Source organism: Hyaena hyaena, unplaced genomic scaffold (assembly GCF_003009895.1).
Source record: "Hyaena hyaena isolate Hyena2069 unplaced genomic scaffold, ASM300989v1 scaffold_770, whole genome shotgun sequence".
NCBI lineage: Eukaryota > Metazoa > Chordata > Mammalia > Carnivora > Hyaenidae > Hyaena > Hyaena hyaena.
In genome coordinates, this window is record NW_024081405.1 from 350556 (window position 1) to 373152 (window position 22597).

A 22597-nucleotide genomic window follows, 5' to 3' on the forward strand; every position below is an offset into this window, starting at 1 on the left:
CTAATGATTTGCTCTCTGAACTACACAGATGTTCAAAGTCCAACAGTGTCCTGCTCCTGAACTCCAATGAGTAGATGACCTTTTTAGGAAAGCTGACAGTTGGGAGTGATACTGGCATGAACCCAGTAAAGGGTGTGTAGGCCTGGCATACTTGGCCTGAGTTCCAAAGTGTTTCTTCCTGCTTGGAGTACTACTATTCAGGTTATGACAGTGGTTCTTACAGGCCTCAATACTGATTATATTCTGACTTCTTACTTAGCATAAAATATGGGTACTTTAAACTTTACAGATGAAGAAATTTTTAAAGTGACAGAATAGGGACTTTCTGGATCCTTAAATTCACTCCTCACCACAATAAACGGAAAAACTTTTCACTTTTGAACCTAAAACCTTTCTTATGGGTCACACTTCAAGGTTAACAGTGGCTGCTGGCCAATAATTATTTTACTACTAAATACAAAACTGAGTAACAGCGTCAAATAATACCGAGTTGGTAGGGACTTACTACACAGAAGCCCAGCTATAAGTGATCTTTAGATTCTAGGTGAGTGATGAAATGGAACTTTGAATTAATGATTTCAGTCTCATTTTATGATATTTTAATTTAAGGAATTTTTTTCATTAAACCTAAACCTACATTTTAATGCCAAGTAAATAAATATGTACTTAATTACTCCCACCAGTTCTGTCACACAGGTATCAAACTTCAATCATAAGACAAAAATTTAATGAAAATTGGTCTATGGGTATATAATAAGCCCCAGGGCTAAAGAGTTACACAGGACTGTATTAGAAATTTAAAATAGATGCTGAAGCAAATGTTACATATTATCATCATCTGATTCATCTTCTTCCTTCAGTGATTCCTGTTGAGAAAAACAGTGCTTAAAATTAATTTTTAATATTAAAACAGCTGAATCTAATGAAGCACATCACTGAAAAATGAACACGGACTTAGAATAACATAGCCAAGCAAAGAAAAGGATAATTTTGTCTTGCTGCAACAGTCCATTAACTATATTCTTGAAAGAACACATGGAATGAAAGCATTGAATGTCCTGAAAAACCCTTATATATTTTCACATGCAAAATTTTTGGAACCAGGGCAACCATATCCCCATTGAGGATAACCTAGAAAATGTTGGTCTTTAGTTCAGTTTACCTCAAGTATTATTTAATAGAAATCAACCAAGTTCCTTTATTATTCAACACTTACTTTCATACCGATAGCCAGTTTTCACATGCTGCAGCTTACCTTGGCATATTTCTCTGCCTCTTCCCTTATGTCTTTTGGAACAATTTCATGTCTTCCTTTAGTTACTGCAAATTAAGTCATATATTTAAATGAATTAGAAATGAGGACTACATTGTGATTTGCAATACAATATATATACACAGTCCATAGGCATGATCCATCTAATGTTAAAGTTGTACTATGAGTAATGCCAACCAGATGCTCTGGCTCAAAAACTTTTTTTTTTTTTTTTAAAAGCACGCATGTGGGTATGTACGCACGCAAGTAGGGTAGAGGCACAGGAGAGAAAGAATGAATTTCAAGCAGGCTCCACTCCCGGAGTAGAGTCCGATGTAGGGCTCAATCCTACAACCCTGTCTGGGATCATGACCTGAGCCAAAACCAAAAGTCAGACACTCAACAAAGCCAACCACGCACCACCCTTGGATGCCTCTTCTTTGTGTTTCCTCCATGCAAGACTAAATTTGTCCAAATTTTGCTCTTAATGGAAATGAACAAGTTATGCAAGGACTTATCCTGATATTCTGAGCAATTATTAATGTGCAACATGATTAATTTTTAAAAAGCTAGCCTTAAAGCCTCCATCCGTAGTTACCACTGCTAACAAGTGCAAAAAAAAAATTGTTGATTTCTCAGTAAATGGATGCTTCAAAAAAGTAAATAAGCCACTCACACTTTTACAACTTTAGCCAATTAAGCAAAACTTCCCCTTCAAAAATACGTGGTAAATTTGTTCTGGCTTTCTTTGTATTACAAAGGCACTGAATGGTCAGAACACACTGGCAAAATATCTACTGCACTTAAACTTATGCGTATTTCATGACTCAACAATTCTTTTTTTTTTTTATAATCAAATGAGTTTTTTTTTTTTTTTACAAATAGTTTATTGTCAAATTAGTTTCCACATAACACTCAGTGCTCATCCCCACAAGTGTCCTCCTCCATGCCCATCCCCCCTCCCCCACACGTCCATCAGTCCTCAGTTTTTGTCAGCATTCAAGGGTCTCTCATGGTTTGCCTCTCTCCCTTTCCCTCACCATTTCCGCCCTTCTCCCCCTTGGTCCTCCGTCAAGTTCCTCCTAATCCTCCTATACGTGCAAACATATGATATTTGTCCTTCTCTGCCTGACTTATTTCGCTCAGCATAACACCCTCAAGGTCCATCCATGTTGCTACACAAGGCCAGCTTTCATTGTTTCTCATTGCCAGGTAGTATTCCATGGTATAGATAAACCACATCTTCTTGATCCATCCATCTGTTGATGGACACTTAGGCTCTTTCCATGTTTTAGCTATTCAACAATTCCATTCTTAAATATGTTTCCCACAGAAATGCTACGTATGTGTACCAAAAAAATTACACAAGACATCCACAGCAGCACTATTCATTACAGTTTTTAAAAACCCACTGGAAAGAGCCCAGCTAACCAGAAGAAGAAATGCATAAGTTATGATACAGAACACTGTACAATAAGGCAAATGAACAAATACTGTACGCAATACGCACCATTTACACAAATGGAACGGTGAAGAAAAATTCAGGGATACAAGAATATATACTGTGTAATTCCATTTATAGAAAATTGAACGACAGGTAAAACTACCTATGGGAGAAGGTAGAAGACTGAATTCAGAGAGGCCTGGGGTGATCTGGGGAGCTGTTGTCCAGAGAGCCCAGTGGTTACAGGAGTATATACATGTTGTGGCAATTCAATTATTTTGTTATTTGCGTACTTTTCTATATGTATGTCATTACCAATTTTTAAAATTAGAAAAAATGCACCCAATGGTAAATTAGGTTTAGTACAGATGACTTAGAGCAAATAATGTAGGAAAATAACTTACTTTCACCAACCCAGCTTAGCTCTAGTTCAAAAGCTTTATCCTTAACTTCATCATGTACTATGTAAATTCTAGAACACAAAAGGTTTAAAATTAATATTTGGTCATCTACAAGCATACACCCAGTCAGCACAAATTAGAACATCCATCCCTAATACAAATATACGTATATATATAATTATAGATGCAGTATAGTCTATTTATAAACACTTCTAGAAAAGAATAAATCACACAAGGATTGATAACACTCATTACAAAGGAGCTAATATACCTTTACTACTCAGATAGTTTATTTTGATACTGTTCTAGAGATACAACTCAAAAGGAACACAGATTCAAATAAGAAAAGGCATCGTTACTTTGCCTTTTCAGGATATTTGTTTATTTCTTTCCTTAGGTGGTTACTTATTTTTTAAACTAACTTTAAGTAGTCTGCTGTTATTACTGGTCCCTTCAGTCTGAAGCTTCTTGGCAGGTATCTTTTTAAACCTCTTCGCCATTTTATAAGCACTATAATGCCCCTTAACCTAGTCTCCAAACTGTAATACATACCAAATTACAGCAAACAAGGAGGCACTGTCATAAACATATTAAAGTAAAAGTATCACATCAAAGCTTTCTTTACCTTTTCCAGCATCTTCACACACTTTACTGGGAGGATATTTTTAAAGCCTTGCTATAATATGAGAAAGCATATGAATTTTCTAGACTAAGTAAAAAATACAGAGTACTCCATTTTATTAAATAAGAGATTGCTTTCTTACATTGAACTAATTAGCATCTACTGTTACACCTAAACATAAATAGGTGTGGTAAAGGCTGTTTACCAGAAACATTTATCAGTGAAGGAATGGGAGTTTATCACATCTAAACTGTTGTACAGTTCAGTGAGGATTCTTTATTTTCCAGGCAGTTCTGTAAGGTAGTTCCCAGTGTTCCTCATGTTATTAACTGACAATGACAGAATGGGTTGTGCTTAACACCTGCAAAGGGGAAGGGTCTTTTGATAAAAGGGAAGAGGAAGGCAGATGATGTGGCAGTTCTAAGAGTGGTGACAATTAGGACAAAATTAGAAAACACTTCAATATTTTATTATAGCTATCTGTTTAAAAGAGATTAAGGGTTTCATTTAAATATATAATACAGCCTCTAGGATTTTTTTCTTTGCATGTATTATTAATTATAAAACCTGAGGCGCTTGTACAAACTGCTGACTAGACCATGTTGATGTAGTTCTGATGTAGAATAGAAGAGCTGTGAATTCTCTGGAATATTGTGTTTATTACTTTTAAGTCTAAAAAGCTGGCTGCAAACTAGCGTTTTATTGGATTTTCTGAATCCAATATGAAATACCATATGCTTACATTCTTTGAACTAGAAAAACCGTGAATTTTGAAGCATGACACTCAGGACTCTGATGTTAGTTATTGGAGTCACAAAAGCATTCTACTGTATGTACCTGTAATACGAACCACCTCAGGACTTCTTGAAGCTGTTTTTAAATGTACTGAAATACTGCTCTGCTTTGCTTTTTTTTTTTTTTTTTTTTTTTGAGAGAGAGAAAGCACCCACGTGGGTAAGGGGCAAAGAGACTCTTAAGCAGGCTCAATGCCCAGCGTGGACCCCAAAGCAAGGCTCAGTCTTACAACCCTGAGATCATGACCTGAGCTGAAATCGAGAGTCAGAAGCCACCCGGTGCACCTGTCTTCTCATCTTAAAAAACTTACGATTAACATATCTTGCTGAAAGAAACAGAATATATAAATAAGCCAGCTTCATGGTTCACTTATAGAAATAATTAGTTGTAAAACCTAAAATAAAATTTGTACACTAAGATGCCTATTATTGGGACCCCTGAGATTTGAGAGGGTAGGAACTATCGTCAAATGAAGCTCCTTCAGGTTCATGGTCTCCTCCTACTCTTGAATTCTTTCACCTAAATAGGAGTTTTATATTAAAGCTATTTTTCCCATCCCAATCACTGAATCATGAGGTCTAGTCTGTCACTTGAAATGTGGATATTTCTCTGTAATGAGACATATTAGAATGTTAAATTCACCTTAGGCAATAAATTATTTTCAAACAAAACAGACCTCTAGAATTAATGTATTAAGGTAAGATCAAATGAAATATTTCTGTCAATGGTAATAAAAATTTCAACTTACATTTTTGCAACTTCTTTAACGACATCACGGCAGGTCATTTCTTTCATCTATAGGAAATAAAATATTAAGTTATGAGTCAGAAGAACGTTCCACTCCTGTAACTATTTTCAGATTCTTTGCACAAACCTTGTCAGTACCCATGGTTTTGAACTGGAGTCTAAAACATAAATCCAAAACCATAATAAACTGAATTTAAGAATACCAGTTTTAACTAGGAAATACAGACCTAATATGTGGGACTAACTACCAAAGCAACTGGCATGGGCTCTTCAAAAAATGAGTATTGGGAGAAGGTGAAGACTAAAGTGTGAGCCTTAATTATATCATGATTTGAAAAAGTTACAAAATAAAACCAGATTACTGAGGTAGTTTGATTATAGACTGAATATCTGATACTATCATAGGTATAATAATGTTATTCTACAGAGATGAATGCTGAAGCATTTAGGGATACAGTGTCATGATGTCTGTAACTGTTTCAAACGTGTCAGAAAATAACAAAAACAAATGGGTAAAAATACTAGAAAATAACTGCAATCTAGATGGAGAGATTTGTTGCACTATTTATCTTTTCTGATGTTTACTTTTTTTTCATGTTTATTTGGGGGGTCAAATAAAGGAAAAGGTTACCTATATCTTCATACTTTTGCCCTTATAGGTTAAGTTCTATAATTATTGAATTGTATCATAATAAAGACAAACTTAAGTAAACATGGAAAAGCACAATTCAAGTAACCATATTTATATATGTTCATGAAATTTTTGTGTCATAACATAATATTCTTAGTAAATAACATCAGAAGAACAAGCCAGAGCAATGGTGTAGATCACAGGTTGACAAACTCCTCAAAGAGCCAAACAGTAAATATTTTAGACTTTATGGTACGTATGGTCTTTGGTCTCTGTTCCAACTATTAAACTCTCCTAATGTGGTGTGAAAGCAGCCAGTGACTGAACGTGACTATGTTCCAATAAAACTTTAGAAAGCAGACAGTGTGCCATTAGTTTGCTGACCTCTGATTTTCGAGCATGTTTTTGTCATTAAGTATCCACACATGTTCCTCAAAGTGATGTCTTTTTTTAGCTCAGCTTTGTTGGTATTCCCATATCTTACTAGGATTTGACCTCAGAAAGACAGGATACATGACCACTCTGAATACTCTGAACAAATTTCCACATAACATTCAGGAGAAATGAAAGCAATGGGGAAAAGAGAAGGTAACTTAGTATCACACCAGGAAGTGTGCGAAAGAAAAGGACATGGCTATGAATCATGAGGTCTCAGGGCACCTGGGTAGCTTAGTCGGTTGAGCCTCCAACTTCAGCTCAGGTCATGATCTCACAGTTCGTGGGTTTGAGTCCCTCATCGGGCTCTGTGCTTACAGCTGCCTCAAAGCCTGGAGCCTGCTTCAGACTCTGTGTCTCCCTCTCTCTCTGCCTGTCCCCTGCTCACGCCGTCTGTCTCTCATGCTGTCTCTCTCTCTCACAAATAAAAACACATTTAAAACAAAAAAAGAATCATGAGGTTTCTTCATAATCAACATATTCTACAACTCTAGCCAGCGCGTTTCACATAGAATTAAGCCAGTCTAAGTACCTCTAAGGTCTTTTTGTCAATTTTACTAAAATGCCAAATATAAATTACACTTTTGTAGGCCTATAATTTGGCATAAAATTCAAAGCACTCAAAGTTTTCTAGAACCTCACCTGAAGTTGAATATATAAGTTTCCAGTTCAGAATATTAAATATATATAAAGTTTTCTCACTGTCATTTACCAAAATACTGATAAAATCCTGCCTTTAATGGAAGTTTCTGATAATAGTGGATATTGTTTCAATATTAAGTTGATCACGTTGACTAAAAGGAAAACCAAGATGTTTAAAAAAACTTTTTTTACACTAATAGCTTAATGGCTCTTAAGTGAACAAAAAAGTGGGTAGTTGTAACAAGATGAGGTTTTATGCCTTATCTAGCTAGGAACAAAGGAAAGAGAAACATCAGAACACAGACTCTAAGAAATAGTATAATAAAACACCAAAGTTCTCAACCTAAGGCTCACAGAGCTCCATGAAGGGACCTCAACAATTATGAAATTTTATGAAACTAATATTTGTATTTTTCTAGATTAAGGGGTTTATCATCAGCCATCAAAATTATAAAATGCCCCATGAAACAACTCTATAGGTATCCCACATCTCTACAGCACATACATCTACATCCTTTCTAAATCTATGTCATACCGTATATCTATGTAGATAGGACCAGCTTATTCGGCCTCTTATAATCAGAAAGCTCTACTCAAAACAGCAAACCACACTATGTAATCTTAGATTATACGATTTCACTTGTATGATAAAACTTCACTACATGAGCATAATATAGGAAAATTCAAGCATTAAGTATGTATTACCTGAAGCTTTTCTATTTCGGTCTTTGCAGCTTGCCTGGCTTTGCCAATGGCACAACCCCAATAACCCTATTTAAAAGAACACATACCAAAAAGATACATATATTATTTAATGGAATTGCTATACTATTCTAAAATCAGTGACTACAACTGTTCCTATTTAAAGGTTAACAGAAGACTGTTTAATGACTTTCAAAAGTGAATATGGAGAAATACAAACACATTCTAATTAACACCAAGGAGCTCAAAAAAAAAAAAAAACCCCACCTTAATTCTAGAATTACTAGATTATCTGTATTAAAGGCATATACCAAGAAAAACATATACACTACAAGAACTAGAGATGTTTTTTAGAAGAGAAATGGGAAAATTTTTAGCATGACACAAAGAAATTGAAGTAATTGATCAGTTCAATACTCTAAACCTTCAATTTTTATATTGAAAGTTTTTTAAAGGATTCCCATTTATACTTGTGTATATGACAAAATATAGTCTGTTTTTTAAATGAGTAAAAACCATAAATACCTCAGAAGAGAGAAAAGGTAATTAAAGATGCAAGAAATCCCATTTAAAATCTCTTTTTGTTTTACGTTTATTTAGGGACACCTGGGTGGCTCAATGGGTTAAGCATCCAACTTCAGCTCAAGTCATGATCTTGCAGTTTGAGAGTTCAAGCTCAATATCACACTGGGCTCACTGCTGTCAGCATGAAGTCCACTTCAGATCTGTCCCCTTCTCTCTATCCCTGCCCCGCTTGCATGCTCTCTTTCTCCCAAAAATAAATTTAAAAAACATTTTTTTAAACTTTATTTATTTTTGAGAGACAGAACGAGTAGGGAAGGGGTAGAGAGAGGGAATCCCAAATAGGTTCTGCACCACCAGAACTGATGAACGGTAAGATCATGAGCTGAAATCAAGAGCTGGATGCTTAACTGGCTGAGCCACCCAGACTCCCCTAAAATTCCTTTTTTAAAGGTAATGTATTAGTAGTAGTTTAAAACTTGCTAATATTTGTCACAATAAAGGAAAATATCACATAGTCAAAGTTTCAGGTTCACTACGTAGTTTCTATAAACAGCATACTGGAAAGCCATGAATCAGGGCACCTGAGTGGCTCAGTTAAGGCCTCTCACCTTGGCTCAGGTTATGATCTCAGGGTTCGTGAGTCTGAGCCCCATGTTGGGCTCTGTGCTGACAGCTCAGAGCCTAGAGTCTGCTTCAGATTCTGTGTCTCCCTCCCTCTGCTCCTCTCCCACTCACTCTGTCTCTCTCTCTCTCAAAAGTAAACATTACAAAATGTTTAAAAAGCCATAAATCTTTCCTTTGCCTCATACCCACAGGTTATTAATGATACAGAAATTGTTACTTTCCTTGAATTAGTGTTAAAGAAATTTCATATAATCCAAATCTATGGTTTACATGCTAATGAGATTCAATTAAACTAGAAACAAATTCATGATTCAAAATTACTCACATATGAAACTCCTGATGGGTCAATCATGTAGAGTTGTGCACCATCATTCACACTATAAGATCCTAACATGAAACTGCATGAAAGTAAGTTAAGTTTAGACCATGGTTCTTAAAATACCACAAAAATACTAAAAATTCAACAAAAATACAATTATACTTTCTAAGATAAACTACTAATATACATAGAAGTCCTAATAAGCACTTTGATGAAGTAGTTTCAGTAAAAACTAGTATATACTTGGAATTGTTCAAAATTTGTATGGCTTTGTTTAGTATTAAACTTACTGATGAAACTTATCTGGGAAAACAGCAATGTAGACAAAGGAGTAATGGCAGATGGAAAACTAAGAAGACCCAACAGGTAAAGGCATAAACATGAAAAAGCCAAGATAACAAAACTAATGGGAATACATTCAGTCTGCCTCAAACTCTTGTTTCACCCTTCATTCTTTCTTGACTATTCCCCAGTATTCCTCCAGTTATTTTTCTAGAGTAATCCAGACTGGTTTAATGTATTTTTATATGTGATAGTTAAAATTAGGCTGTTAAACAATGATATTAGTGATTTTCTGACATTGTGATTTAGTTTGCCTTAAAAGTAGAAAAGAAACCAGCCTCATCTTATGTACATCATTTTGTATACAGACTACTCTAACAGCCAACTGTCCAATTCCCACCCCTACAATCATTTCATGTTCCATGAGACTTATCTCTCAGAATATATACCTGATTATCATAACCCTTCAACGTTTCCTTGTATGGAACACAGGCTTTTGTATGATCTTGCCCCTTCCTGCATCATCCATATCCTTCTACACACCACGTATACTCGACTACTTCTACATTACCTGAAATACCAGTCCCTCTGAATGAAATATTCTCACCTTTCCACCTACATCTCACATTCTTTTCCTTGCCATTTCTTCATGAAAGTGGCCTTTCCCTAACTGGTGCCCCACCATAGTCAGTGTATATCTTCATCATATCACCTATAAAATTCTATCAATGATAACTTACTCATCTTTGTGCCCCCCACACAACACACATCTATGATTCACAGTATATGCTCAATAAATATTTACTGAAAAAGTTCTCTCCACCATTTTTACTCCCTTAAAAATAGAGAAATGACGAATTCAGAGTGCTGTTCAAAGGCTAATAAAAATTGAAAGGTATTCTATGAATTGTGAAAGCAAAGTATTTCAATGTAATTTAAGTGAGAATCTTAAGAACAACTAATACAAGAAATGTCCACAGGCCTAACTTATGGCTAGTAGAATAAAGCTCAGGTTTTCTCTAATGTGTGTACTCAGTAATTTAAATATGACTAAACAACTCTAAGGTAGGACCGCAGATTTCTAGTTTTACTGAGAAATAATTAACATGCAGCACTATACAGTGTATAGCATAATGGTCTGATTTACATGTATTATGATCACAAGTTTAAAAAAATTTTCTCCTTGTGATGAAAATTCTTAGAATGTACTCTGAACAACCTTCCCATACATCACATAGCAGTGTTAACTACAGTTATAATGTACATTACATCCCTAGCATTTATCTTAGAAGCATTATACCTTTTGATCACATTCCTCCAGAGAATTTATAATCAGATTAAAGTTATTATGAGTTCTGTTTTATCATCACTTTAAATTTGTAAAGTTTTTATGTTGATGTACACAGTTTTATTTGATCACTGTCCTCATACTTCTTGGTCATAGCTCCTACTTTTAAGGGCATTAAAGACTAAGATACCAGGAAAAAAAAAAAAAGAAGACTAAGATACCAGGGCAAACAGATACCTATAGTCCAGATCTGACTGAATATCTCACAGAATTCTTACCTGCAGCCAAAAGGTCTAACGGCACTATAGAGTGTATAAGCATGTACATACATGGCCACTCTGTCTGCAAGATGCTATGAGGGGGAAACACAGAAGAGCTTATCAGTAAATTTCTATTAATGTTCAAAAGGCTCCTCAACATATTATCAACTTACTTTTAATGGAATGTTATAGCCAAAATTAGACCTAAAGTTGGAAGCTTCTTCTCTTGCAATGTCTGCTAAAGATCGCGCATCTGCCAGCAAACCTGCTACCGCCTGTAAGAAAGTAGGTCCCAATTTAGTAAATAAATACATTCCTACCACAAAACAAGTCAAATGGGTAGTTACTGTAGGCTTACTTAATATTTAACAAGCATCACCATTAGAAATCATTTGGTTTAAAGGTCTTTATAAGGCATTCTGCCATTTTGATGGGATGGGATAAGGAAAGAAGCATGGAATTACAATTCAGAAATTTACCAAGTGTGACTTCATTGTTTTGTTCAATGATGACATTCACAAGGAATATTTCTATAATTAATCCTCCATGTCTCCCAATTTACCAATTCACTATAAATAAGCAACAACAAGAATAAAACTACTGATCTTGATCAGGACTGAACTCTAAAGCAGTTCTGTGTTCAAGTTACTAAAAGTTTGGGTCTAAAAGCTTTTTAGACCTCAAATGTTTTTCAGCTTATTAACTAATAAATTATAAGGACAAACCAAAACATGACAAACCACACATCTTCCAAGACTGGTTAACTCCAGTCACCAAACCACGTGCTGAGGTATGCTGCGGCACTGTAGTGAACTCAGTTGTGCAACATCTGGAACTTGGGGGATACAGATGTTGAAGTAGTTCAGTTTCAACATTAGATCATTCATACTCCTTTTTAAAACAATTTTTTTTAATGTTTATTCATTTTTGAGAGAGTTTAGAAACAGAGTGCAAGTTGGGGAGGGAGAGAGAGAGGGAGACACAGAATCTGAAGCAGGCTCCAGACTCTGAGCTGGCAGCACAGTCCAAAGTGGGGCTCGAACTCTTGAACCACGAGACGTGATGATGACCTGACCTGATGTCAGACAATTAACTGACTGAGCCACCCAGGCACCCCAAGATCATTCATATTCCTTTCAATGCCATCATACTGTTGAGCACCTGGGTTGTTGTAATAAAAAAAAAAGTATCATACAAAAATTCATTTGGAACAGGAAACTGGGGTGGGGGGGCAGCATGTAATCTGATTCTAAAGTTTAAGAAGTTGTGCAGTGCATGTTAGTAATTTTTCTTTAAAAATATTTTTCTTGAATTGTGTATTTTTTTCTCTTACAGTTACTAAATTTGGGGGACATAAACACTAAGTTGTTTGAACCTAAATGAATAATCAGAACCACTAGGTAGGTCTTTTGGCATAGGTAAGCCGGCGAGAAAAATTACAAAAACACTTAGTACTAGAAACCAAGAAGGTCCAGGAATTGCCAGCTTAGAACACTTACAGAATTTAAAAGTAAGTGGTATTAGAACAGCCTTTTGTCTAGTGCTACCTACTAACAGTAGTAATGATGAAAATTACTAAAACACAGCACTCATTACCTACATTTTACATATTTTTTAACCTTGTAACAACTGTTCCGAGGTAGGTATTACTACTGCCCTAATTTGGCAGGTGAGGAAACTGTGTTTAGAATAATTTCCCCAACGTTCCCCAGTCAGTAAGTTTCACCATGTAAACAACCTTCTATTGCTTTGGAGAAAGCTTACTGTGAAATCCAATAATTCTCAAACCACTTGAAGATAACAACTGTGGAGATGAAACATTAATCCTTTATTGTCTCCAACTCTCTTCAACATGTAATGTTTGCCGATCTCCAGCTGTAAGGAATGCCATCAGTTTCCTGGCTTTAAATAACAAATGGGACACATTTTAAAGTTCTAGGACAAAGTTTTCCTGTCACTAACGTACCTTTAAGCACACACAACTTTTTTCAAAATACACCTATGGAAACTTTTTCTACTAAGTGAAAGAATCTATAATTCATTAGTTCCTTCCTATCAGCTAGGTTACAATCTGGCAAGTTACATCAAAACATACCAGTTTCACACTGTGTGTCAACTACACCCAAATTTTAAGAATAAATTAATATAGAGGGTCAAATGACAGCGGAAAAACCATTACCAGTTTCACTGGCATAATACATTTGTTTAGGAGAAAAAACATGTTCATAAAAACTAATCATTGAAGAAGCAAAAAAAAAAATCTGTAGTTTTACAGTTTACCAGCTATATTTTACACCTGCATTAGTGATCTATGCTGCCAGGGTCTCTTTTCTACACATACCTTTCACCCTTTTTGTGTTTGTTACACATCTCATTTAGAAATACCAAAGGTAACAGCAGAATGAGTGGGTCTATAGGCTCTCACCCTGTGGAATGGACTCTGGAGTAACATGTAGACCATGTAGAACCAAGTTTGTATCCCAGTTTATTTCTTTACCTGCTCTGTTTTCTTATCTGTGAAAATGGGATTAATATTATTTGCACTGGGATGTCAGACGTGCACAAGCTAATTTATGTAAAGACGTTCTAGCACAGTATCTAGTACACACATGTTCTCTTTTCTTCCTTGCCTGTTCAGTAACCAAGGTTAGAATCACTCCTTTGCGGGCACCTGGGTGGCTCAGTCGGTTGAGCGTCAGACTTCGGCTCAGGTCATGATTTCATGGTTCATGGGTTCGAGCCCCATGTCGGGCTCTGTGCTGACAGCTAGCTCAGAGCCTGGAGCCTGCTTCAGATTCTGTGTCTCCCTCTCTCTCTCTAACCCTCCCCTGCTCATTCTGTCTGTCTGTCTCTCTCAGAAATAAAACATTTAAAAAAATTTTTTAAAAAGAATCACTCCTTTGTTTTGCTTTTGCTTTTATAGTCTGACATCTATATAGGAGGACTTCAATATATGCCAGTAATGTATTTATGGCTTCCCTTGGAATTATGCAAAGCAGTAACTACATAGAGCTGCAAGAAATAAAATACGGTGTTTATTCCCTTCACTAAACATCCTTTCTTGGTGTTCCATTTTACTACAATACGAAGAGATATGAAAAGCTAAAAACTCTATGCCTCTAAAGCATACACCTTCATTGATGATCTACGCTGCCAAGATCTCTTTTCTGCACATACTTCCCACCCTTCTCCCCTCCTTTCCTTAAGGTAGCTTTTCATATGTATCTCCAATCAGGTTATAAGAACGCTACTTTTAGACAGTGAACTGTTCACAAGCCAGTAACTCTCTGGGATTACTTCTGTGGCTGTTCTCTGATCTGTTTCTGCCTTGGTGCTGAAGTAATAAATGAGTTCTTATCCACAATTTAATATATTACAGTTACTTCACAAGAAATTGGACAAGGCAAAAAGGAACATTTTAAATGTAACCTACCATTCCAACATGTCGATCCACATTAAAAAGTCGTTTGTTGGAACCTTCTTCATAAAGTTTAGAAAGGACTAACTTTTCTACCCCAAAGACAACGCCATCTTTACATCTGATTCCAATAGCTGTACTGGAAAAAGTAGGGGAAAAAAATCAATTTTTTTTTACCTGAAAATAAAAGGAACTTCATACACCTAAGGTAAAAAAAATAAAAATAGGTAACATTTCTTAAAGCATGCTAAATTTAAATTTAAAACAAATACATTTGAAAACAAGAAAGAGGGCAACATAAAGTGTGATAAATTAGGTCCATATAAATGAACATCACGAGATGACAAAAAAAATCTAGCATATCATGACATAAAAAGATTAATACTTCTGAGAAAAGATGCCAACAAAATAGTACAAAATGGCAGTGTGACACATGATAATACACTATAATAACATTGCTGACTTAGCTCATGTCCATTAAAAATGGTACATAAAAATGCCCAGAAAAGACAGGCTATATACAAACTAAAAATTAAACAGGGTAAGATTAGAGTTCTTTTCTTTTGCTCATTTGCTTTTTCTGCAACAACTAAGGCTTATAAAAATATATAAAAGAATATACATTTTGTACAACTGCTGAAAACAAAATGGATCTTATTCTTTTAAGTAAAATGTGGAGAAAGTTTATGCTACCACTTCAAGATGAAAATATATCATTAACTTTGTTCTTCTAATCCGTTAAAAAAAATTTTTTAATGTTTATTATTCAGAGAGGGAGGGAGGGGCGAAAGAGAGGGAGACACAACATGAACTCAGACTCTAGGCTCTGAGCTGACAGCAGAGCCCTACACGGGGCTTGAACTCACAAATGGCAACTTCATGACCTGAGCCCAAGCTGGGCACTTAACCAACCCAGGAAGCCCTTCTAATCCTTTTAATAAAAAGGGAATTCTGACGAGAAACAACCAGATAAATGAATAGAGCCACACACAAGTTTCACAAAAAATTTCAGACACTTCTCTACTATATCAAGTGTCTTCAATGGCTCCCCTTTTGAGTTTAAACTCCTTGGTCTAGCTTTCAAAAATCTGGAGAATATACAAAGCCCATCTAGCTTATTAAATTTCCTATTATAAATCCCACACACTACTGAATTCAACCTATCATCCTTCAAATACCTTATGTTCATTTTTGCTTTTATGTGGTACTAGCAAAAAGTATTTACATGTGGACTTTACTAAAATTCTGAAAACAGGGGCATGTGGGTGGCTCAGTAGGTTAAGTATCTGACTCTTGATTTCAGCTCATGAGATAGAGCTCGTCAGGCTCCATGCTGACAACACAGATCCTGCTTGGGATTTTCTCTCCCTCTCTCTCTGTCCCTCCCCCTGCTCTCTCTCTCAAAATAAATAAATAAACTTTAAAAAATAAAAATAAAATAAAATTTTGGAAACACTTCCCTACTCCACCTCTAATCCAAAAGATTTCATTATATGAATAAAAAATTGGGCTCAAACACCAAGACTATTTGTTTACTAGGCAAAAAAAAAAAAAAAGTTCTTTAAGAGATGTGAATGAAGCTTTATTAAATAAATTTTTTAAAATATTTTATTTATTTCTGAGAGACAGAGAGAGAGAGACAGCAAGAGAAGGGGAGGGTCAGAGAGAGAGGGAGACACAGAATCAGAAGCAGGCTCCAGGCTCTGAGCTAGCTGTCAGCACAGAGCCTGACACGGAGCTTGAACCCATGAACTGTGAGATCATGACCTGAGCTGAAGCCAGACGCTTAACCGACTGAGCCACCCAGGCGCCTCTAAATAAATTATTTTTAAAAAGTCTTTTAATTCATCATAAAGCTGCTTTAGATTCCAAGACACAATGATCGTGTAAGTATAACTGATTACAAAATTTCTTCAGTAAAGGACTCAAAATGTGTCAACAAGCTAACAAGTTTAACCAAGGAATCATTTTGGCGCATTACTCTAAATAATACAAGACCAAGTGAAGGAAGAGAGTCCAACAAGAAGATATCTTAGTGATCCCACACCTTTTGGAGTGTTGCAAAAGAAAAGAATTTAAAAAAAAAAATCCTGCTGGACATGACTGACTGCACAGACCACTTAAAACACAAGGAAATAAAGACAGGGGTGCCTGGGTGGCTCAGTCGGTTAAGCATCTGACTCCTGATTTCAGCTCAGATCATAATCTCATGATTCACAGCCCTGTGTGAAGTCCAGCATAGGGCCTGCTTGGGATTCTGCCTCTTCCCTTCCCCCGCTTGCACTCTCACACTCTCTCTCTAAAAATTTTTTAAAAAAGATAAAATAACAAAGCAAACCTAACAGCCAAGGAAACAATGCTATAAATCAAGAATTTTAAACAAGGAAAATGGGTTGGCAAAGATGATAATGAATTTGGTTTATAGACTACATCTGAGACATGATACAATGTCTAAGTGGATAATCTCGGAACTAACTAGAAATATAGGACTGAGGTTTATGGAAAGATCAGACCTAAAACGAGACCTACAAATGACCAATAAATTGAGGTTATTTTAGGGCACCTATTATTTTGTGCCAAAGTAACATAACAAAGCCTAAGTACCAAAAATATGGGGGCGCCTGGGTGGCTCAGTCGGTTAAGCGTCCGACTTCAGCTCACAGTTTATGGGTTTGAGCCCCGCATCAGGCTCTGTGATGACATCCAGCTCAGAGCCTGGAGTCTGTTTCGGATTCTGTGTCTCCCTCTCTCTCTGACCCTCCTCTGCTCAGGCTGTCACTGTCTCTCTCTCTCTCTCTCTCTCTCTCTCTCAGAAATAAATGAAACATTTAAAAAAATTTTTTTTTAAATATGGAAATGGAGATACTTGATATCTGGTTAAAACATACTAAATTTCAAGTAAAACATTATTTCTTACCTACTGTTTTCCACAGCTTTCATAGCATATTCAACTTGAAAAACTCTTCCATCAGGCGAGAATGTAGAGGCTGACAGGTCATACTAGGGAGAAAAAGGCAACAATAAGCTGAAATTATGTATCTTTAGCAGTAACAGCCTTACCATCTTTCTAAATGGCTTACACATCAGAAAGATGAGAGGAAGGAAGGAGTGTTAAATCTCAAAGATTTTGCTTTGAAGAGGAAAAGGCAGCAAGTCATAGCAGCAAAAGCAGCTAAGAGAAAAGCTACTTTAGGTTTATGCTACTGAAAAGCTACAGATACAAGTCCAAGGTAAAGTCACATGTTTTTCACACAAACACAAAGCTCATTTTTGTACAAAATGGACATGCTCTGGGTTCCAAATCAGCACAATAAAGTGAATAAATTTTTTGGATTGTCAGTGCATATTAAAGTTATGTTTACACTAAACTGTAGTCTACTAGGTGTGCAGTATCATTATGTCTGAGCTGTCAGTGAGTGATAATCACTGATCACAGATCGCTGTAACAAATTTAGTAGTAATGAAAAAGTTGGAAATGTTGCAAGAAGTACCAAAATGTGTCAGAGACGTGAGGTGAACAAATGCTATTGGAAAAATGGCACCAACAGACTTTCTTGAAACACAGGTTACAAACCTTCAATTTGTAGAAAGGAAAAACAAAGCAATCTGTGAAGCACAATAAAACAAGGTATGCCTGTAGTATGATATGGTAGAACAGAAATGGAATCAGAAGAGGTTAATTCATTGCTGTGGCACTAACAAACTGAAAGACCTTACAGAAATAATATAGCATTTAAACATTTAATGAACATCTATTATGTATAGTCACTATAAAAGATTACAAACAATACTCATTCTTAAGTTTTTTTTAATGTTTTCTTATTTATTTTGAGAGAGAAAGAGGACGCGCAAGCAATGGAGGGTCAGAGTAAGGGAGAGAATGCCAAGCAGGCTCCGAGCAGTCAGCACACAGCCCCACGAGGGGCTTGAACTCATGAACCGTGACATCCTGACCTGAACTGAAATTAGGGGTCCAAGCTTAACCTACGAAGCCACTCAGCAGGTGCCCCTACTCATTCTTTTTTTTAGAAAGAGAGAGAGAGAGCATATGTGGGGGAGAGGGTCAGAGGGAGAGAAGGAAAGAGAGAGAGAATTTTAAGCAGGGCTCCACACTTAGCAGAGCTCAACGAAGAGCATAAACCCATGACCCTGGGATCATGACCTGAACTGAAATCAAGAGTTGGGGGCTCAATCTACTAAAACACCCAGGAGCCCCAAAGGATACTCATTCTTGAAGTCTTTCATTTTCAAATGAAACCAGGCACAAATGTAGGTGCTGGAAATACAGCAGTAAACTGGAAAAAAGGATTATGATGAAAATAAGACAGAGTGAAGAGACAATCTGAGAGCCTAGTACAGACTACCTGATCAGGGAAGGCCTTGCTAGAGTATATTTATATTTATCTATTTAGGCCCACCCAGACCTAAATGACAAGTAACTAGCTATTTAGGATATGGAGGAGCCACCATGGCCTTTGGCATAAAAATCTTAGGGTAGAAATAGGGCTAGCACAATGTAGGAAAAGAAACAGGCCACCATGTCTTCAGCACTAAGTGGCAGAAAGAATTAATCATATCAGAGGTATGTAAAAGCTAAACTATTGAGTCTCCTAGGCTGATGTAGGAAATTTTTATCTTACCCTAAATGCAAAGTGGTCTTCACTTCAACAGTGGTACCTGCTGAGTCTCAATTTCCTAATCTATTAAAACAAGATCCTGTACTATTGTAACACCAAAATACCTCACGTTTTATATTTATCAAGTATTTTTAAAGGGTTTTCAGAATAAAACACTATTAATTGAAGGTAATATTAATGTAGTTGTGAAGTCAATTTGCTACAATACTCCTACCTGAGCATCTACTAATCTAAAACTGTTATGACATAACCTTAGCATCTCATAACCGAATGGATTAAACCACTCCAATTATCAAACTAGAAAAACCAGTACCTGGGCTTAATGCTGAGTATCAAAATCTTTTTTTTTAATTTTTTAAACATTTTTTATTTATTTCTGTGAGAGAGAGAGAGAGAAGGGGAGGGTCAGAGAGGGAGACACAGAATCTGAAACAGGCTCCAGGCTCTGATCTGGCTGTCGGCATAGAGCCCGACGCGGGGCTCAAACCCATGAACCGTGAGATCATGACCTGAGCCGAAGTCGGCCGCCCAACCGACTGGGCCACCCAGGCGCCCCAGCTAAGTATCAAAATCTTAATGAACAGTGGGAACTGATGACACCCGTAGTCAATGCCTCTGGTGCACACAACGAATACATACTTGTAAACAAAAACTGGATTTTTACACGGAGATATACATAAAAGGAATACGCTAAAGGAATACGCTAAAGACTGCACAGGTGCAGTACGTTTAACACAGGAAAGTAGTAAACCGAACGAGTTAACAGGTCCAACTCCAAAATTCTCAAGTCTGTGAACAGAAGCGGTTAAGTCCCTAGCTAATGATTTAAAGTTTACCGTACCGACACCTCAAAGTGACGTTAAGTCATTCGTACAGGAAAAGCTGGGACAAAGGGAAAAACTTTTGTAAAGGGTTCTTCAGCTTTCACCTTTGAGACCCTGTGTCTATCAGCTCGGCCCCGACAGAGGTCCCGGCGACACCCGCAAAGCGGACGGTCGCACTGGAAGGCAAGTCGGGGAAGGCGCAGTGAGTCAGCAGCACCGTGGGACCCGCAAAGGCGGTCCAGAGAAAGCTGCGTCTCAGATCCTGCGATCTCAAGCCGCCTGGCCTCGGTGGTTCTCCAGAAGCTAATCGTCTCCCAAACGCTTCACACGCTACTTCAGGCTCCTCGAGTTTCCACTTTCGGTTTCCCTAAGCGGCCAAAGAAAGTGACTCAGCAATCCAAAGCGGCTCCCAATCACAATGCTCGCCGCCACGCCCGCTACACCTGAGCTGAAAAGCTTCAGGTCACGGTCACCCCAAACGAGGGCCTAAAAATCAGCAGGAAAGAGAGACGGACACCAGACAAGTGCGGCCCATCTGGCCCAAGGCAGTGCCGGCGCGCGTCGAGACGGCCCGCCCCACGCGGCGCGTCCAAGCTCCCTTCCGACGCTAATCTGCCGGCTTGTCCATTAGGCCACGAGACCTCAAACTCACCCCAGTCCCGATTGAACTCATCGTGCAGAAACCTCCGAGACGCGCAGGGCTTCAAGGCCTAAAGCGGTCCCCCAATACCGCAGCCCGCAGACTAGTAACAGGCACTCTCATTGGCTGCTCTTTCATCCAATAGCCTTGTCCGCTGAGGCTGGTTCCTCTAACCTCTGCCGGAGAAATAGAGGCTTGTGGGAAAAAGGAGGGACCTGAGCGTGGCGGGCGGTGCGCGTGTGCGGAAGCAAAGGAGGTGGGGGGGAAAGGAAGAAAGGCAGAAGGGGTTCCTTCGTACTCAAGTTTCTGTCCTGAGTGTTGTTGAGTCGTCAGAAGCGTCGGGTCGTTTGAGGAGCTGCTCCATTCTATTTCCTAGAAATTAATTTACCTTTTATATTATCCCTCTCTTTCGCTACTTTATTCTTTCTTGAAGCAAAGCGGAGAGATGCTCTCATACTCTTACTAAGAGCGAAGAAAGTAGTAGGGGAGAAGTCTCCCTTTAACTCTTGGTGTCCTGGTTCCGACCCGCTATCCTGGCATCCCTTTCGCCCCGCTGTTCTTACAAGGAGGAAGGAAGTTTCACTCAACTGCACAGAAGTCGGAATTCTTCAGAAGAATCAGTATCGTTTCTGTAACTAGTAGAATTAAGAAGACTGATTACTTGAGCACTTATTGACATTAGTATGTCCCAAGTACTCTGTTGAACCGTGTTGATTAAACCGTGAAGGAGACAACCCCATCCCTCACGGAGTTTACATTCAATGAGAGGAAATGGGCAAAAAAGAGTAAAAGAGGAAATAGGCAAAATAGTTGAACCTTTTAGTTAAAAAGGAGAAGAGACCATGGAAGTTTGAATTTTCGGTCTGGTACTTAGAGAATGACTCTCTGATTGGCTAATTTATAAACTGAAATTTAGGACTGTTATAGGAATATAAGCTTGTTATAGGAACCTACAGGTCAGTCTGACCTGTCACAGTTGTCCTGATTCTAGCCTCCTTCAATCTGGAAAATAGTTGCTTAATATTTATGTTTCAGGGCATTAACATTTTTTGAAGAATACAACACATTTTATGGGATATTCCTCAATTTAGGTTTGTATGATGTCTTTCATGATAGGATTCAGGTGATACATTTTCTTGCAATCACGTTATAGCATTATATTAGTAGGCACATGATGTCAGTTTGTTCCATTACTGATGATATTAACTTGCTTAAGATTTCTCCACCATAAAGTTTCTACTTTGTAATTAATAAGTATCTTGTGAAGAAATCCTCTGAGACTATTCTTGTAAATACCCTACTAGTCGCTCCTCAATCTTTTACCAACTAATTATAGTATTCGACAATTCCTGCCTGAGTGGATTATTATGCTTGCCTAATGGTGATTTTCCAATTCCATCATTCCACATATGTTATCAGCTTTCTACTGTCAGGTCATTAGTTTTTCAAGCAGGAGAATTATGATCTAATTTAAGATATTAAGCTACCTGTCTTTCTTCAGTGTGGAGACTGATAGATAAGGGAGAGTAGAAGCATGGGGGCTAGATGGAAAGCTATTGCAGTCCTTGCGCAAGAAGTAATGGAGTGTTTTGGACTAGGGATGTAGGAGTGGAAGTAGAAATGTGATGGATTTCAGATATGTAGGGCTTGCTGAAATATTGGATGTAGAAAAAAGGGAGAAGGAGGAGTTTCAGTTGCTTCTCTCTGCTAGTGAAGCATTATAATTAATGGCTAGTTTTTATTCTTCAACAAATGGATAAAAGCTTTGAATTTACCGTAAGACTAGCCATTTAATTTACCTCTCCTTCATTGAAATATTCTAGTTTCATTTTGTTGATGAGGGGTTTTAACGAGGGTATTTTGACCGCCATAGGCCAATAAAGTGCCAAAGAAAGCTAAAGAATATAGTGTTAGGAGGTTTCATCTTGAAGGTCAACTGCAAGTGCTCTAAATTGGTTAGAAGTTCAGATAAACTTTAAACTACTTGTGTATGAGAAGCATTATTTGAGTACCAAGTGCCTACTATATGTCCATTAAGAATTAAGACTTTGGTGCCCTTTCTGAACTTGTCAGATGAATTGCCTATTTGGGGGCTGGACTGTTAATTTA

At 37.3% G+C, this 22597-nt stretch overlaps 1 protein-coding gene across 2 annotated transcripts; it reads right to left on the bottom strand.

Annotated features, from left to right (window-relative positions):
• Positions 1-712: 712 nt before the first annotated feature.
• On the bottom strand, positions 713-20618 carry PSMA3 (proteasome 20S subunit alpha 3). 2 transcript variants are annotated; one of them, XM_039218695.1, is made up of 11 exons: positions 20501-20618; positions 17305-17387; positions 14403-14526; positions 11143-11244; positions 10988-11061; positions 9146-9218; positions 7675-7740; positions 5263-5309; positions 3101-3168; positions 1256-1320; positions 713-866 (listed from the first exon to the last, which is right to left on the bottom strand). In XM_039218695.1, the coding sequence occupies exons 1-11, from the start codon at positions 20519-20521 to the stop codon at positions 822-824; spliced, it is 768 nt and encodes a 255-aa protein (XP_039074626.1). In that variant the 5' UTR covers positions 20522-20618; the 3' UTR covers positions 713-821. The 2 variants fall into 2 exon arrangements, with proteins under 2 accessions (XP_039074626.1, XP_039074627.1); XM_039218696.1 differs by lacking the exon at positions 20501-20618 and adding an exon at positions 20384-20487.
• Between the last annotated feature and the right edge of the window lie 1979 nt (positions 20619-22597).

Coding starts and splice junctions, on each gene's coding strand:
- PSMA3 (XM_039218695.1), bottom strand. CDS start 20,521: ATGAGTTCAATCGGGACTGGG. Junction 11,062..11,142: donor GCTATAACATTCCATTAAAA/GTAAGTTGATAA, acceptor TCCCCCTCATAG/CATCTTGCAGACAGAGTGGC. Junction 5,310..7,674: donor CCGAAATAGAAAAGCTTCAG/GTAATACATACT, acceptor TATTTCCTATAG/ATGAAAGAAATGACCTGCCG.